Below are 16,336 nucleotides of genomic sequence, written 5' to 3'. Positions count from 1 at the left end.
GGTATCCTCGTTGCCTAATAAAATAGTGAGACATACATGCAAATAAACTTGCTTTCATTATTCCCTGTATACTTCGCTCAGCACGCAGGAAAATGAGGGACTAAAGTACTATAATAGGGGACAGGTACTTTATTAAAAGGGACATAAGGAATAGGGGTCATAGTTAAAGGCCTTTGTCTGACCCATGGCTGGGATATATTAATAGACAGGGCTAGCATTTGATCAAAACAGCACTCTACTCAAAGACTTTGCATCTCTTCACAGATGGGAGTTCTTGCTGCCCATTGTCTCTGGGGTATAGGCAAAGGCAGGCAACCATGCTGAAGGGAAGATGACACAGGCCTCAGAAGTTGCAGGTGCCTAGGGTGCGGTAGGGAGGGGGGCTAGGTCCTGCTTAGCAGGTATTGATTCAGGATAAACAGAACTTGCTATCCACTGCTTAAAGGGTTCTCATCACAAAATGTATTGCAGTAAGGCCTAAAGGCCCCTTCTGTTGCGGGTAGGCCTTTGTGTTGGAAACTATACAAAAACAGGATGCCTCAGTATACTCTATTGCTGAAACTTTCTAGAGATTCCTTTGCTTTGGCATCAACACCCATCTACCAGTTGGCTTTTCTGAGAGGCATTATGGGGCTGGTAGCAATCTTAATCTACCATTTATTTCATTTACCCCCTCTTAGGGTAGAGTGCATCATTTTGCTAGAAACTGCCTAGTGGAAAAAATTCAGTTTGACAATATTTCAGTGAAAACTGACATTAACTAGTATCATAAAGGACTGGCGGAGCTTGCTAGAGAACATTCTACCTTAGATATTGGCTGTTTACAGTTTAATTAGGGCCACTGGTAGAAAGAGGAAAATCTGTTGCACACTGCTCCTTTAGAATAAACAGAGGTTTGTAAAGTATGCAAAACGTGAAGATTACATACACACTCATCCTTAGCTGGAACACCTGGAGTTTTATAAAGGGACATGCTAACCATGCTAAATTAGCCAGGAAAGACCAAACCATCTTTAGGGAAAGTGTCTCATTCTGATGCTGTCAGATTCAAAAGTCCCAACCTTGGAAGGCTCCAATTGGATTGTGGACACTGCTTTGGTACAGAGCAAAATGGTTGATATGTCTTAACTTTTGCAAATATGAATGCTGGTGCTCTACATTTTTACTCTCTCTTCACTTGCTTTCTGGAGCCCTGTTGTTTCTGTGTATTTTTCCCCACAAAGGAGCCATGCTTGAGGCCTAGGAGCTTTACATTGTTTTACAGCCCTGAACAAGTAACCTAGCTAGGGTCCAAAATGCAACACTCCTGAACTAATATTAGTCCCCAACTCTGCACTTGCTTCCTCACACACGAGCTCAATGGAACGTCTCCTGTGCAAATATTTTCAGGACTCAGGCCACAGTCATTAACTGCCTAACAGCACTGTTGCTGAATTGAGTGAACATGAAGAGCAAACCCAACCTACCTGTCCTGTCGATCCCTGAACGGCTGCCTACCCAGGACTGATGAGGAGAGGAGTAAAGGAACCAGACTGTTAGCCAAAGATGTTCTAATTATTAAAACAAGATGTAACAGCACAGTAAAAGCCACTCACTATTAGCTAACAGCTATATGGCAGAAATGTACCTAGACTGATGTAAATAGTTTCCACTTCAGCTCTGAACATAAATAACACTTTGAACATTCAAAGAGAACTTTTGGTGGTCTATGTAATAGATTTCCATTAGGAAAAAAACAGTTAGGTACTCTAGCTGCTGTAACATTGCCTCCTTTCTCCTTAGTAGAAGTCAATGGGACTGCTTTCTAAGAAAGCTGCTATTCAACACTGATGTGGTCCTTTGACTAGAGCACTGGAAGTGGCTAATGCCAATTAGAGAACAAAGTTCCAAGTTAAATTAAAAAGTGGAATTTAATGTTTTAAACCTGAGTTGCTCATGGTAAGAATTCAATTTAAATGTATCAAATCAAGTAAATTAATTTTAAACATAGCATTTACAGCATTATTTCAAGTTAATTTAACCTTGAGAAAGAATTCCCACAAATATTAAATAAGTCCTATGCAACTACAAGTCCTAGAACTATGTTTAAAGAAACTGTAGACATGCTGCTCAGTTTTCAAGTCTGACTAATGATTTACTGAGATTTTGTTCACCTTGATCAATTTTACCAGCCTTTTATTTTTTAGTTTGAAAGTGACAAGCATGACATGCTGTATTTCAAACTTTAAGAACCAATTGAATATTTACAGTTTGTTCCATACTTGAAGCTTTTTCTTACCTTTTCATTCCAAATCCCCTGCCTGAAAACAAATCACTCACGTCCCTGCTGCAGTTTTGTAAGTTGTAAAGTTTCTAAAAAAAATAAAAAACCTCAAACCCATGGTTTAAAGGAGCCTCAGTCTGCTTTACAAAATATTTATGCAATGCTCCTCAATTTAAAAAAATAGCATTAATACCTATGTTTGCTAGAACATCACCCGTTTTAGTCATTACAATTGAATTAGTAAAATTCCATCTTCCTTGATCGACTTGAGTATCTGATGCTTTTTTCACAATTCAGATTCTACTGTTCAATCATTTTTCTGAAGTCTGTTACTTTATACAGTACTAAAATATACAGCTGTGTGAAACAAAATTATTCCCTTTTGCCATGCCCAGTTAATTAGAACAAGTTTACTTTAAACTATCCTATAGGTCCTGTCAATTAACTTTCTTTGTGCAAACTAATAGTCTTGATAGAAACTTCTGGAGCTATGATGCCCCGTGTCTCCACCACATACAAGGCCCCTTCCTACACTTGCTTTCTCTGTGGTTTCAGAGAAAACTGTTGAATGCAACTTAGTCAATAGGACTAAACAATGTTTTAAAACATGTTCTTACTTAGTCTACAGTACACATTAAAATATGCTTTTCTATTCTATATAGGTTCTCATCACTGTAGTATCTGAGCCTCTCTCACTAGTGAATTAAGCAAGGTGACTAACAGTTCTCATGTGTTTCTCTCCATCTCCCCAGGAGGAGAAGCATGGGCAGTGGATTGTCATTTTGGTAGTTATATATATAAAATAAATAAATACACACATGCAGAGTGCTGTGTATTTGTTAAGAGAAAGTAAGGTCAAAGAAATATGCTTTGCACTTGGAGTGGAAGATGGTGAGTTTTTAATGCTTAATGGCAGCATGCTTGCTGGTTGACCAAAGCACATTAAGATCAGTTTTAGCTGGAAGTGTATAAACTAACTGGGCTTGATCCTCATTAAGATGAACGCTCATTTACACCACTCTGGTAGTGCAAAGGGACCTATGTGTAAATGAGAATTAAAGTCTAAATTCAAACAGTTGTCTACCATGGGTTAACATATACAGGGCCTTTATAATGAGGGCTGCAGCTATTAACTTCTTATCTTCCTAGTAATTATGTTGGACAAATTCCTCAGAGATGAACAGAAAAAGTAAACATTTGAGTTCAAAATATATTTGATTTTGAGTTTTTTTAGCTTGAAAAGAAACGTGAAGGTGACTATTTGTACAGATTCTTTGTATGTTCTTAATTTTCAAAGCTTTTCCTCTTGCATTATATATCTCAACCTCGACATCTCAAACAATTACGCAAGCAAAAAGCCAAAGTGTCCATTAAAGGGAAAAGTTTTGTATCTCTTGCTTCCTTAGGGAATTGTTTAGTTTTATGAAAGTCTGCTTTTAAATGCTCTCCCCGCAACTACACAAGTCAGCAGGCTCCGAAGAATAATTTAACTCCACCCAGCTTCTGTTTATACTGAAGGTACCTCACCCTATGATCTCCTTCTAGTACACATTAGAGCGACATGGTAGGTGAGATGATATCTTTTATTGGACCAACTTTCAAGCTACACTGAACTCGTCCGCACCACAGACCAGGACACCAACTCAAAGTGGCACCAGACCGTGCCAGAACAACCGATGCAAAACCTGCAGACACATCTACACTGGTACAATGATCAACACCCTCTCCCCCCCAAACACACCTTTCAAGATCCATGGTTACACACATGCCTATCACAACATATGGTCTACCACATCCAGTGCACTAAATGCCCGAACAACAACTATGTGGGTGAAACCAGACAATCATTACACTCTCAAGTGAAAATGATAAAAAGACAAAAACACCACATCACCTGTGGGTGAACACTTTTCACAAAGCAGTCACTCTTTCTGACCTCTGTCCTCATCTTCAAAAGGAAACCTGCACAACACTTTCAAAAGACTACCCTTGGAGAATAAATTCATAACTTTGCTAGACACTAAAAATCATGATCTTAATAAACACACTGGATTTATGGCTTATTACAACAATCTGTAGCCCACTACCTCTGGTTCTTGTCCTCATGATTGGGGGGGGAGAAGGGGTATTAATGGGCCACTCCCCCTGAAATGGTCTCTTCGAATATGTATCTACTTATGCTAAAACTATCTGTTCCACTTTATATTTAGCTGTGACACTGAGTACCTTTCCCAGACCTGAGGAAGAGCTCTGTGTGAGCTCAAAAGCTTCTCCCTCTCACCAACAGAAGTTGGTCCAGTTAAAAAATATTACCTCACCCATCTTGTGTCTCTAATATTCCGGGACCAACACAGCTACAACAACACTGCATAGGCACCAGCTCTTAACATACAGGCTTAGAGCGATAACATCTCTAAAAGTTACGCTCTGGGCCTTAAATTTACTATTACTAAAGTCAGTGGAAGTTTTCCTGCCAATTTCAGTGGTACAGGTTTGAGTTTAATGTATGTAATGGTGGTATCAGTGTTTATCCATAACTTCTAAATTAAATTTGTAAGTTTTGTGTTCTTTCACATATTAAGTCTCAGTCAGTCTTTTTCTCATTTACTAGGACCATTGGAAAGATGTACCTCAATCATTTTATAATAACTAACAGACCAATAGGAAACTGAGCTAATGGTTCTAAACCCGGGAGGAAAACCTCATGCTGCCTTCTATACTACTGCAAAATCAGCACACCTGTACCTTGCTTTTGGCACAATTAATATTTTAGAAGAGAAATCCTTGAAGTCTTAATTCACATGGGTTCCTTATTCAGTATTGTCTACAGAAGTCCACAAAAAAGTTAAAATGTTCTTTCAAGGGAACAAAAGATATACAATTGTACACAAAAAGTCTTGAATTTTATTGAAATTTCAAGTCTTGTTTCAAACAAAAACTGCTTTCTTCAGACAAAAATATTCTCTCGCTGTCTCCAGACACCAGTAAGTCTAAATTGGTCCTTTAGTGCCTCTTTTTGTTGTCATCATCATCATAAGAAGTTCACCCTGCTGGGCCGTTCTATAAGGTCTCATTTTTATCGTGTGAAGGAACGTACGTGACGACCTCTTCCACTGCCTCCACTAACAAACTTTCCTCTTGAGCCACCGCTGCCACCGCTATTAGCACTTGCCCAAGACGGTCCAATTCCACCCCTGCCTCTGGAAGCACGATCACGAGGACTGGGTCGATAGCCTTAAAGCAAAAAAAATATATATATATATTAACCGTGGTAATGCCCAGGGATTAGGCCCTGCTGAGCTAGGGGCTGAACAAACGTAAGGATACACATTAAAGGACCTTTAATTTATTTTCTAGTCTTTTATCACTTTTTCATTAGGCAAACATTGTTTTGTTTTAACTAGAGATGCAATTACCAGGGTTGTTAAAACAATTACATTGCAAAAAAGTTAGTATTAATGCAAGATTAAGATTGTAAATTCAAGCACTCAAATCAGCGAGTTTTGTAAATTTATAATGGATTACATTTTAACAAAAGTTTATATTAAAGTGGATTTTGGATTTACCATTATCGAACCATAGTTAATATATATTTAAAGCTTTTACTGTATTTCAAGGTGCCAGCAATAAGCTTCATTTGTAAAAAGAAAATGCAACTCTGGGAGCTTTGTACAATTTGACGCCCACTTCCGTGTACTGTAAAAAGAATACCACGTACCTGCAGAACTTAATGGCCTCAATGGTGGCAGGGGACCCCTATTAAAATTGCTTTGACCTCCTCTGCTTTCATTGTAAGTTCCTCGTGGGGTATTTTGTGCACTCCAGCTTGAACCCCGGGCTCCTTCACGACGATTGTAATTTCCTAAACACAAAACAGGTGCTGAATAACACAAAGTTTTCTGCATTTTAATTTCTGCAATGTTTAACTAGTAGTATGCTGCAGTACATGACCAGTCTAGTAGGAATAATTATACTGTAATAGGACAACAAGAATGCATTGACACACAACCCCAATGTTTTAGATGACACAAGGAGCTCAGAGTCCCTATATGCCTATCCAGCACTATCTATGGGGAGACTGATATATTAACCTAGAGATGGCTTGAGCCTACATCATATGCACCAGGGTCGACACAGTGCTGAGACTGTCAAGCCTAAAGGAACAGGATGCACACCGTTATGCTTTGGAGATGCGGGGAATATATTCCTCAATATACCAAGCTCCAAATGAGCTCTGTACGGATGAGAAACCGTACTGGTTTGATGCAGTCACATCATGAAACTCATTCCAGAGGCCACATATTATACAGTCTGCCTGAATTCTAATACCTGGAACAGTCACCAATACACAGCCAAACAAGGCTTAAGGCATGGAAGGCCTCAGACTCCAAGAAAAACGTTAAGGGGAAGAGTCGGGTGGCTGAGATTAATTTAGACTACTGTCAGATGCCTCACAGTTAGCAGTAGGGTTGAAACCTATCCTCTGCCACTGCATACTCTTGTGGCAAAGCCCCTTACTTCTGCAGCACACTGAAACTTACCTGGTTTTTAACTTACTGATTCACATATAATGAACAATACGACCAGTACAGTATTTTGACAGTAAATTCACACAAATCTCAATTATGGAATGCTTTATCAATTTAACACTGCCCAGACCATTTTCACTTTTCCATGTGCCACAGTATTTTTATATCAGCTGCATTACAGAAGCTGGAATGGCAAAGCTGGAGGGTTGGCAGCTGGCAAGGGAGTAGAGGTTGAGATTTTGGCACCCAGAAAGCTGTTGAGGGTTTTGTATCTGGGAAGTGGTTGAATCTCCGCCTCCTTCTGGATAGGGCAGAGGCTACTTGACCTTTCTTTGTGTGGAGGGGTAGGGGAGGAGAAGCTGGGGTACATATTGATTTTGGATTAGAGCTGAACAAATAACTGATTTTTTAATTCAGTGGCTTAACCAAAAAAAAGTTTGTTTGAACTGAAACTTAAGAATTTTTCACACCAAATGAAAAACTTGAAAAACAATTATTCAAAAACATCAATTCAAAACAGTTTTGGCATTTCTGGAAAAAAAAACAGTGGAAACTTCACCAAATTCAAACCAAATTTGCACACAGTTTCAGTGCCCCCCAAAATGCATTTTTTGGCAAATTTGCTATTCACCACAAAAAAAAAGTCTCACCCAGTTCTAGTTTGGGCACCTGCTGGCGGTAGAAGAGAACGCCTTATGGAGCACTGGAGTGTTATATTAACAGTGCTGTAGACAATACAAAGGTGGAAAGGAATGCACATCTATCCCCATAACTTCTCATTGCCATGTTTTTAAGGTTTTGGATGGAATGGATGTATCCCGCTGCAACCTTCACTGTCACAAATATAGGTTTATTTGTCTGCTAATTTAAAGAAAGCCTAAATTCTGCAGCAGAATCTCTACCCAGAGAATCACTGCAAACATGGGGCCCTGCACATTCTTCTTCTCCTCCTCGAGACAGGGGAGCCTTTCTAATAAAAATGCATTTAAAGTTGATAGTACTGTTATGCTTAATTTGACAAATGCCCATATCATTTCGTAACAAAGCAGTTAATTTTTTTTCTGTTACAGCTACAAGCACTCCTGTAGCCGTTGCACACAACAGCGTGAGACCAAAGAGTGAAGATTTAGCTAAATTCTTTTGCAAAAATATCACTCAGACCGTAACAGAGAACAGTTAAACATAGCTTTGGTTTAACTCCAGCATAGCCTAGAGAAGCATTTTTTATCCTAGACAGTAATCCGTTTACTCCAAATCCTCAGAGAAGCAGCAACATACCTTTTGAAGCAGGTGGCGTAAAGAATCTGTTCTGACTGTGAAAAGCTCCTCGTCCGCCACGATTCCCTGAGAACCCACCACGTGAAGATATCTTCTGGGATACTTTTGGTGGCCTTTTAGGTGGTGGTATCCCATCTGGAGGGACCACTTCTTTGCTCTCTGCAGCAACAAAATCGTCCACATGCATAGAAGGTGGTCTGCTTGTATTCTGTTTCCTTTGACGAAAGATATCATGTGGTCGAATACCTTGTCCAAATCCTCCCCGGCCTCTTCCTCTGGGAGGTGGCACAACATGTGCTCTCTTTGCAGGTTCTATGTACTCAGATTTTCCACTATACAGCAAAACAAAATGAACAGGATTATTTACTGACCTAAGAATTTATTCCATCTGAATGTTGGGCATTCTCTGTATTAGTATTTAGTAGAAGTTTAAATTCATAATTTAAAAACTGTGTAACATAACTGCCAAGATACGATGAAGCTTAATGTTGTAGGCATGCTCTCTGCAGAAGTCTTTGCTTCTTCATATTTCTTAAATATGCATCATCCATAATATCTCACTACCTAACTAGATAGCTTTGAATTCACTGCTCAAAAAACAGCTTTTTCTTAGTACACAATATCAATCGCAAGTATCTACCTATCCACAGGAAGGTATCTCCCACTCAGCTGGACTGCATTAACTGTATACTGATTCAAAGTCAGCAATACATCTTACCTTGAAGTTATAAAGGTCTCATGCTTGTGTTTGCCAAGTTTGAACCCTTTTGTGGTTTTTGTCCTACCAGGAGATGAAGGTTCTGACAAAAACGATCTCTCCAGTTCTGCTTGCAAGTCAAAGTCACTGCAGCCTTTCTCTGACAGTTCAATTAAGTCTACCTTTACCTGCAATAACAGAATACAGTTACACCACAATAACCACAACCAACAACACTGGATAAGACGTCAGTATTTTTGAAACAGGAGAAGTGCAGCAGAGGCAGAAGGAGCTCCAGCAGCAGGATGGGAGGAGCTCAGCTGGGGTTCCTTCCTACTCTGGAATCCCCCATAGGAGTACAAAGCCACAGTCAGCCCCTTTAACCCAAGTCATATGGCCTGAGAGAAAAGACGCAGCACCTGTATAGCCCTGGACCTCAGCAATGGCAGGGCCTAAGGTTCAGATTTTGATTTTGACAGTCTGCTGCGATTAGCACTCCAGCAGGGCCCATATCCTGCCTGGAGAACAGCCTTACAAATTCAGTTGTGTGACTTCTGTACAGGAGGGAGGCATAGGAAGAGACGGTCCGCTAAGGAAAAAGTTTATTTACATAATATCTATCTTTGTGTACTAGCAAGAAGAAAGGAAGGTAAAACTATGAAAAGATGAATGAGAATTAAGTTTGAGATGAGTTATATTTGATAGTTTTCTCTAAGTATGGAAATCTAAGGATCGGTCATTGTTTCCATTACGATCGCCTAACTTCAAAGGCAGTAACTCCCAGGAATAAACTCTGACCTATGATACTCTCCCAGCACAGATTTTTTTAAATCCGAAATTTGGAGTTCATGTGTAGAAAGACAAATGACGTTTTTACAAATAATTTAGCCTGTAACTATGAATTTTTCTTTAATTTCTTTAGATCGCAAGTTCTTTGGGGAAAAGGACTATCTTTTTTATTATGTGTATACAACTCCTAGCACAGTCCTAATCAGGATTTCTGAATTCTACTGCAGTATGAATAGATGAAAAAGAGGAAGAAACTTGGTTTCTCTAGCTAACATATATCTGAGTGCCAAAAAGCTCCAAGAAGTGATATAGAAAGAGAACTTAAGAACATAAGAACGGCCATACTGGGTCAGACCAAAGATCCACCTAGCCCAGTATCCTGTCTTCTGACAGTGGCCAATTCAAGATGCTCCAGAGGGAATGAACAGAATGGGTAATCAAGTGATCCATCCCCTGTCGCCCATTCCCAGCCTCTGGAAAACAAACAGAGACTGGGAACACCATCCCTGCCCATCCTGGCTAATAGCCATTGATGGATCTATCCTCCATGAATTTATCTAGTTCTTTTTTTGAACCTTGTTATAGTCGTGGCCTTCACAACATCCTCTGACAAGGAGTTCCACAGGTTGTGCGTTGTGTGAAAAAATACTTCCTTTTGTTTTAAACCTGCTGCCTACTAATTTCATTTGGTGACCCTGAGTTTGTGTGTTATGAGAAGGAGTAAATAACCCTTCCTTATTTACTTTCTCCACACCAGTGAGGATTTTATAGACCTCAATCATATCCCCCCTTAGTCATTTCTTTTCCAAGCTGAAAAGTCCCAGTCTTATTAATCTCTCCTCATATGGAAGCTGTTCCATGCCCCTAATCATTTTTGTTTACCTTTTCTGAACCTTTTCCAATTCCAATATATCTTTTGTGAGATGGGGTGACCACATCTGCATACAGTATTCAAGATGTGGGCATACCATGGATTTATGTAGAGGCAATATGATATTTTTCTGTTTTATTATCTATCCCTTTCTTAATGATTCCCAACATTCTGTTAGCTTTTTTGACTGACGCTGCACATTGAGTGGATGTTTGCAGAGAACGATTCACAATGATTCCAAGATCTTTCTTGAGTGGTAACAGCTAATTTAGACCCCCATCATATATATATGAAATGATGGGGTCTACATTAGCTGTTACCACTCAAGAAAGAGATCTTGGAATCATTGTGAATATATAGAGAGAGTTAGGATTATGTTTTCCAATGTGCATTGCTTTGCATTTATCAACGTTGAATTTATCTGCCATTTTGTTGCCCAGTCATCCAATTTTGAAATCACTTTGTAACTCTTCGCAGTCTGCTTTGGACTAAACTATCTTGGATCATCTGCAAATTTTGCCACTTCACTGTTTACCCCTTTTCCCAGATCATTTATGAATGTGCTGAATTTGACTGGTCCCAGTACAGCCCCTAGGAGACACCACTATTTACCTCTCTCCATTCTGAAAACTGACCATTTATTCCTAACCTTTGTTTCCTATCTTTTAACCAGTTACCAATCCATGAGAGGACCTTCCCTCTTATCCCATAACTGCTTACTTTGCTTAAGAGCCTTTGGTGAGGGACCTGGTCAAAGGCTTTCTGAAAATCTACGGTTATTGTGTATGTACATTAACTATTCTGGAAGTTATTCCAAGGACCTCAGTGATTTTCTATCTGCTTCTGCATACACTTAAATGTGTGCAGTATTAATCTTTAAGGGACGCCAGCCAGTGTCAGATTGTAGGGCAAGGGCAGAAAGAATGAGCCACTCACCTAGATGGCATCATTGATGCCCATTGGCAGCCCTCCTTTTTTAATTATCTCTGTTCTTAAAAAGCCCTGAGGCTGGTCAGGTGGAAGCTGGCCTCTTCTTGTCTACCCTCAGCTGCTTCAAAAATCCTACTCTCTTTCCCCCTTCTTTGTAGAGGCTGTTTAGACACATATTGACAAAGCGATAAGGAAAACTGATATGTCTTATAAACAAATTTCACTCTCAGCTTAACAAGGAATACATTTATGACTTTTTTTCTCAATTTTAATTAAGCCTTTTACCATATCCAGATCAGTGTCAATTTCTTCAGCTTGGAATGGTGAGAACCACATAGATTTCAGCTGGTCATCCATCACATCTGCCAACACATATGTTGTCCTGTAGCAATGAATATCAAATGTATTTCTGATTAAAGGCCAATATCTGCTGTAAATGTATTTGGTTATTGTACTGGGGTATCATGGACTCCTGGAGTCACTGCTCTTGCAGAAGTGCTCTCTCAAGGGTTTCATTTACATTCAAAGAAATTTAAGTTTGGTATTTTGTGGCCAATCAAGAAAGTGCAGATTATAAAACATAAGATTCAGCAAGAGTAGCAAATGTATTATAAACAAGATTAAGCTAATACAGTAATTAGAAAACTGAACTGAAAAAACACTTCAGTAGTAATTGCATCTCATGAAATCATTCAATAGTGTTATATTTAAATTTCACCTCATCTAAGTGCGAGGCTGCCTGAAAAAAGAACAGGATTCCTTCATTGAATTAGCATGAAAAACCTTTGTAAGAGCTACTGTGGGAGAAATCCTTAACCTTAGCATCATATAAAATTCAATTTGGAGGAGTTATCAAATACCGTTTGTTCCCCTACAGTAAAGATATACTAATAACAGTAAGATATATAAAGCATAAAACCTGGAAAACAAAGGCCTGTATTAAATCCTACACAGAACATACTAATCCATAAATTGTTGCATTTTTAAAAGTTAAGCACACTCAACCTCCAACATATTTAATATTTTACCTATTATTAAACAGATTCTGGAGAGAGTCTGGTGCAGAAAGAACAGGTTCTACATCTTGGTCACTCAGAGGACAAGGATCGCCTGCTGATTCCAGCATCTGCCGAAGTCCAGCTACATTGTCCAATAAGGATTCAAGGCTGTCATCTTCCTTAGAACGTTCCTGCATAAGAGACATCACAATCAGACATTTTTTCCAAAGAGGAAAATTTAGAACAGTCAACATTAAGCATTTGCCAGATTGAAAAGAAAATGTTTCACAGACTATTTTCTGCACGTTCTATTCTATCCATCCATATATTATTATCTAAAGTAAACAGATGCAGAAAAGCAGACAGGACAGCAGAGGGCACCCTAGTACCTTAAAAAAAGAACAAATAGCAGTCACCACTTCTTTCAGAGTCTAGCCTTTGTTTACCTACCAACTGACTTGCAGTGGCTATTAGAGGTGGGTGAGGTAATATCTTTTATTGGACCAAGTGCTGTTGGAGAGAGAGACAAGCTCACACAGAGCTCTTCTTCTGCAGGGGTTAGGCAGCTAGTTTAATACACTGGTCCCAGCACACCAATCATCTTACTACCACCTTATGCTCCCTGTCTGTTGTATTCACTTGTTATCTCTGGTCATATATAAAGCTCTCAAGGGAAAGGATTATTGTCTCATATGTGAAAATAGTGTCTTAGCACAAGGGGTTCCCAAACCCTGATTGGAGCCTGTTGGCATTAACACAGTACAAATAATAAATAATAATAAAGCCAGCATACAAACAATTCTGAGCACCACTCAAATCATTCTTACTCATTTCATTAGCTAGTGCACATCAACATGAGCCCTCGTTACTAATAAGTAGACAAGCATCTATACATACTTGTAAAGCGAGGTCCGCTAAGGACAAAAAATGAACTTGATTATTCAAAAACTGTTTTACCAAAACATGTTTCTCCAGTTCAAGTAGCAAATTTTCTGGAGTTTCTTCTTTGTTCTGTAATAAATGTTTTAACTCTGCAGTAGTAAGACCCAGTGTTCTGGCTGGATGGGAACCATCTACTTCCATAAGACTTCCATCATCTCCACAACATCCCTGGGGGGGGGGGGGAGGGAAAAAAAAAAAAACCACACACATGCAAAAGCTAATTTTTTTTAAAACATCAAAAACTAGATCTTGTGACAGCATTACAAAACCTACAGCTATCCAGACAGACTTTAGCACAGAATACAACAATATGGAAATTTATTGCATTTCCTCCAAAAATAGTTTTTGGTGGATATCTAGTGAAACCATTATCTCCACGCCAGACAAAAACAAAAGATAACACTGCAGCTCAACTAATGGAGAGAGAATACACCAAAATCTCAGAGGAAGATTTTAAAATATATATATATTTAAAATATATATATATTATATTTAGTGATTTAAAATAAAAACCACAAAAAATATATCATTAAATAAAGTATACTCAAAAGGACATGGTTAGCTCATCCCATCAAGAGGTTCCTTTTTTCCCCATGTACTGTACATTGAAAATAGGTTTGTATCAGAGCATTAATAATGTTTCAGGTTGTTTCTAGCCACATGTTAATTTTAGGATTTTTTTTTTTAATTAAAAACAAAACTCAGAAACACAGCAAATCTCTATCTTGACAAGACTCCAATCCAAAATCTGGATACAATATCACACTGATCACCTCAGAAACCATTCTTAAGGAACTCTGCAGAATCAATTTGCAAAAGGGTCTTATATACTTACATGCCCCTAATATTACAAATTCTGTTTAAGAAACAAAAAAAAAAAAAAAAAATCTCTACGGAAAACTTCTCTCCCACAGGTATATTTCACTATCACCACATTACAGCTACTGTCTCATATTAGTTAAATAACCAAATCTGTAACGTTTCACCCAAAGTATTTTGAAATTGCTCTGACAGGTTATGACAAGCATGCATACATCTGAACTGTGTTTTTTAATTGGGAAATTAATGTAAAAATAAAAGGGAATCTATTTCTAAACTTCAGTAAATTTGCAAGATGAAGAAAACTGCTTATAGAAATACCACAATAGGAACAGAAATATGGGAAAGCATTCCAAAGAAGCATTCCAAACATTAAGAATATGTAAAATTAATGAAAAAAATATATGAAGGCCAGAAGACTGCATTTTGTCCCTGAGGAATGCAACTAGACTTTCTTCACATGCTGATAAAAGTTCTACTCTTCATTAACAGACATTCTTTGCAACGTGTAGCAGGTTTTGTTAAGTGATAAAGGATGCACTAAATTATTGATGAAAAAAATTATATCCAAAACTACACAGCCAAATGTCTTCTGAGCCAGCAGTTTTTACTTTTACATCACCTCTGATATCTGTAACAAAAGCAGTGCTTCTAAAACATTTGAAAAGTGTTCAACATATAATCACTTACCAGTGTGTCGGAGTTTAGAATTTGTCTCATAAAATCCAAAAAAGAAGAGGCCAGTTCACCTGTATCCTTACTAAAGCTACTTATTACTCGCTTTGATACGGTATACAGAGCATGGTTGCGTTTTCTTAGAGAGCTGTTTTCATAATAAAAAGGGGGGTGGGGGGAGAATTACTTAGTGTTTATACCACATCTCGCAATTGCTGCATTTTATTTCATTGTTAAAAAAAAAAGTTGCATATAAGGAAAATAATCGAAGTAACAGAATATTGTGTAAACAGATTTAACTAAAATTCTCCTGTGATGCAGCGTGACAGCCACTGTGTATCCATTCTCACTAAGGAAATATTATTCAAAAACACACCACCACTTGATGACAGAGAACAAAAAGATGCTACTAGCAGCTCAATACCCATCTAGTCAAAGCTCATTATCTCTTAACTGTCCCGCTTGAAATTTTTCCATATTATGGAAAAATTTAAGTTTTTCTCAGCATGAAGTCTTTCGGCACAGGAAATTAGTATCTTAATATTTTTGGCAACCAAGAAACAAAAATTGCACCGCCACCCCCAAAATGATAACTACAACTAGTTCAGTGACTAGAATGCTCCATTGGGACTCACAACAGCTGAGCTCTATTCCTGGTTCAGTCACTGACCTATTGTGTGGCCGTCATTAAGTCTCTTCACATCTCTGTGCCTCTGATTTTCCTCCCACCTTTTTCTGTTTTACCTATTTAGATTGTAAACTCTACAGAGCAGGAACTACCTTATGTGTTTGCACAGTGGGACTCCAATCATGTTTGGCGCCACTAGACACTATTGTAATACAAATAATATGTCAGAATAAAAATATTCTCTCTCTACATCTTTGTTTCAAAAACTTGATCTGATTTTAAAATTCTAGATGATAAAAGGTCATTCAAAATCACTTATAAAACAGTACCTCTTTAAGTGGTAGAATCCATAATCATGCTCTGTAAGGAACATCATGGTTCTGATACATGTCAGGAGACAATTATAACTGGTCTCTGCATTAGCAAGTGTTTCCATCAGACAGTCACAGATTAAGGACATCAGTTCTTTGCTTGGTAATGAATTGGAGAGCTGTTCTAATTCAGAAACAGATCCCTCTGAGGAACTTGGCAAAATCAGTGCAATGTCCTGTAAAGAGAAACCATGACTACTTTATAACCATTAAAATATCCATTATGTGTAGAGATGGTAAACACTGACCATGCATTTAGGCTATTTACTTTAATGTTCATGAAGAAAACAATGGATTTGCTCAGTAGCTACTTAGAAACTTTAAAGTGTATTGGATTTTTGAAAGAATGTATTCAAAATTAAAATACAAATTGTCAGGTTTATTGTTTTACTGGTTGGTAAGCAACACAAGAAATCCAAAATAAAAAAGGAGTGTTTAAGTGATACAAACAATTACGGTTTTGTTAAAGATATATAGGATGAAAATGCTGGCTAAGATATTACTGTAGAGTACTGCTAGAACATTGTTTTTGAATGATTTGTTAAA

General features: G+C 38.1%; 1 protein-coding gene across 2 annotated transcripts in view; it reads right to left on the bottom strand.

The window, feature by feature from the left end:
- Positions 1-1,891: 1,891 nt before the first annotated feature.
- VIRMA (vir like m6A methyltransferase associated) overlaps positions 1,892-16,336 on the bottom strand; it is a 39,621-nt gene continuing 25,176 nt past the window's right edge. For both annotated transcript variants that reach the window (XM_077810001.1, XM_077810002.1), the window contains exons 16-24: positions 15,749-15,966; positions 14,807-14,939; positions 13,313-13,465; positions 12,386-12,546; positions 11,643-11,739; positions 8,789-8,955; positions 8,071-8,402; positions 5,982-6,125; positions 1,892-5,497 (exon numbers count right to left, since the gene is read on the bottom strand). In XM_077810001.1, coding sequence (XP_077666127.1) covers positions 5,340-5,497; positions 5,982-6,125; positions 8,071-8,402; positions 8,789-8,955; positions 11,643-11,739; positions 12,386-12,546; positions 13,313-13,465; positions 14,807-14,939; positions 15,749-15,966 — 1,563 coding nt within the window. In that variant the 3' untranslated portion in view covers positions 1,892-5,339. The remainder of the gene's footprint in view (positions 5,498-5,981; positions 6,126-8,070; positions 8,403-8,788; positions 8,956-11,642; positions 11,740-12,385; positions 12,547-13,312; positions 13,466-14,806; positions 14,940-15,748; positions 15,967-16,336) is intronic.

Source organism: Eretmochelys imbricata, chromosome 2 (genome assembly GCF_965152235.1).
Source record: "Eretmochelys imbricata isolate rEreImb1 chromosome 2, rEreImb1.hap1, whole genome shotgun sequence".
In the NCBI taxonomy this organism is placed as follows: domain Eukaryota; kingdom Metazoa; phylum Chordata; order Testudines; family Cheloniidae; genus Eretmochelys; species Eretmochelys imbricata.
The sequence above is the reverse complement of the archived record's forward strand: the minus strand, read 5'-3'. Positions and strand labels throughout refer to the sequence as shown.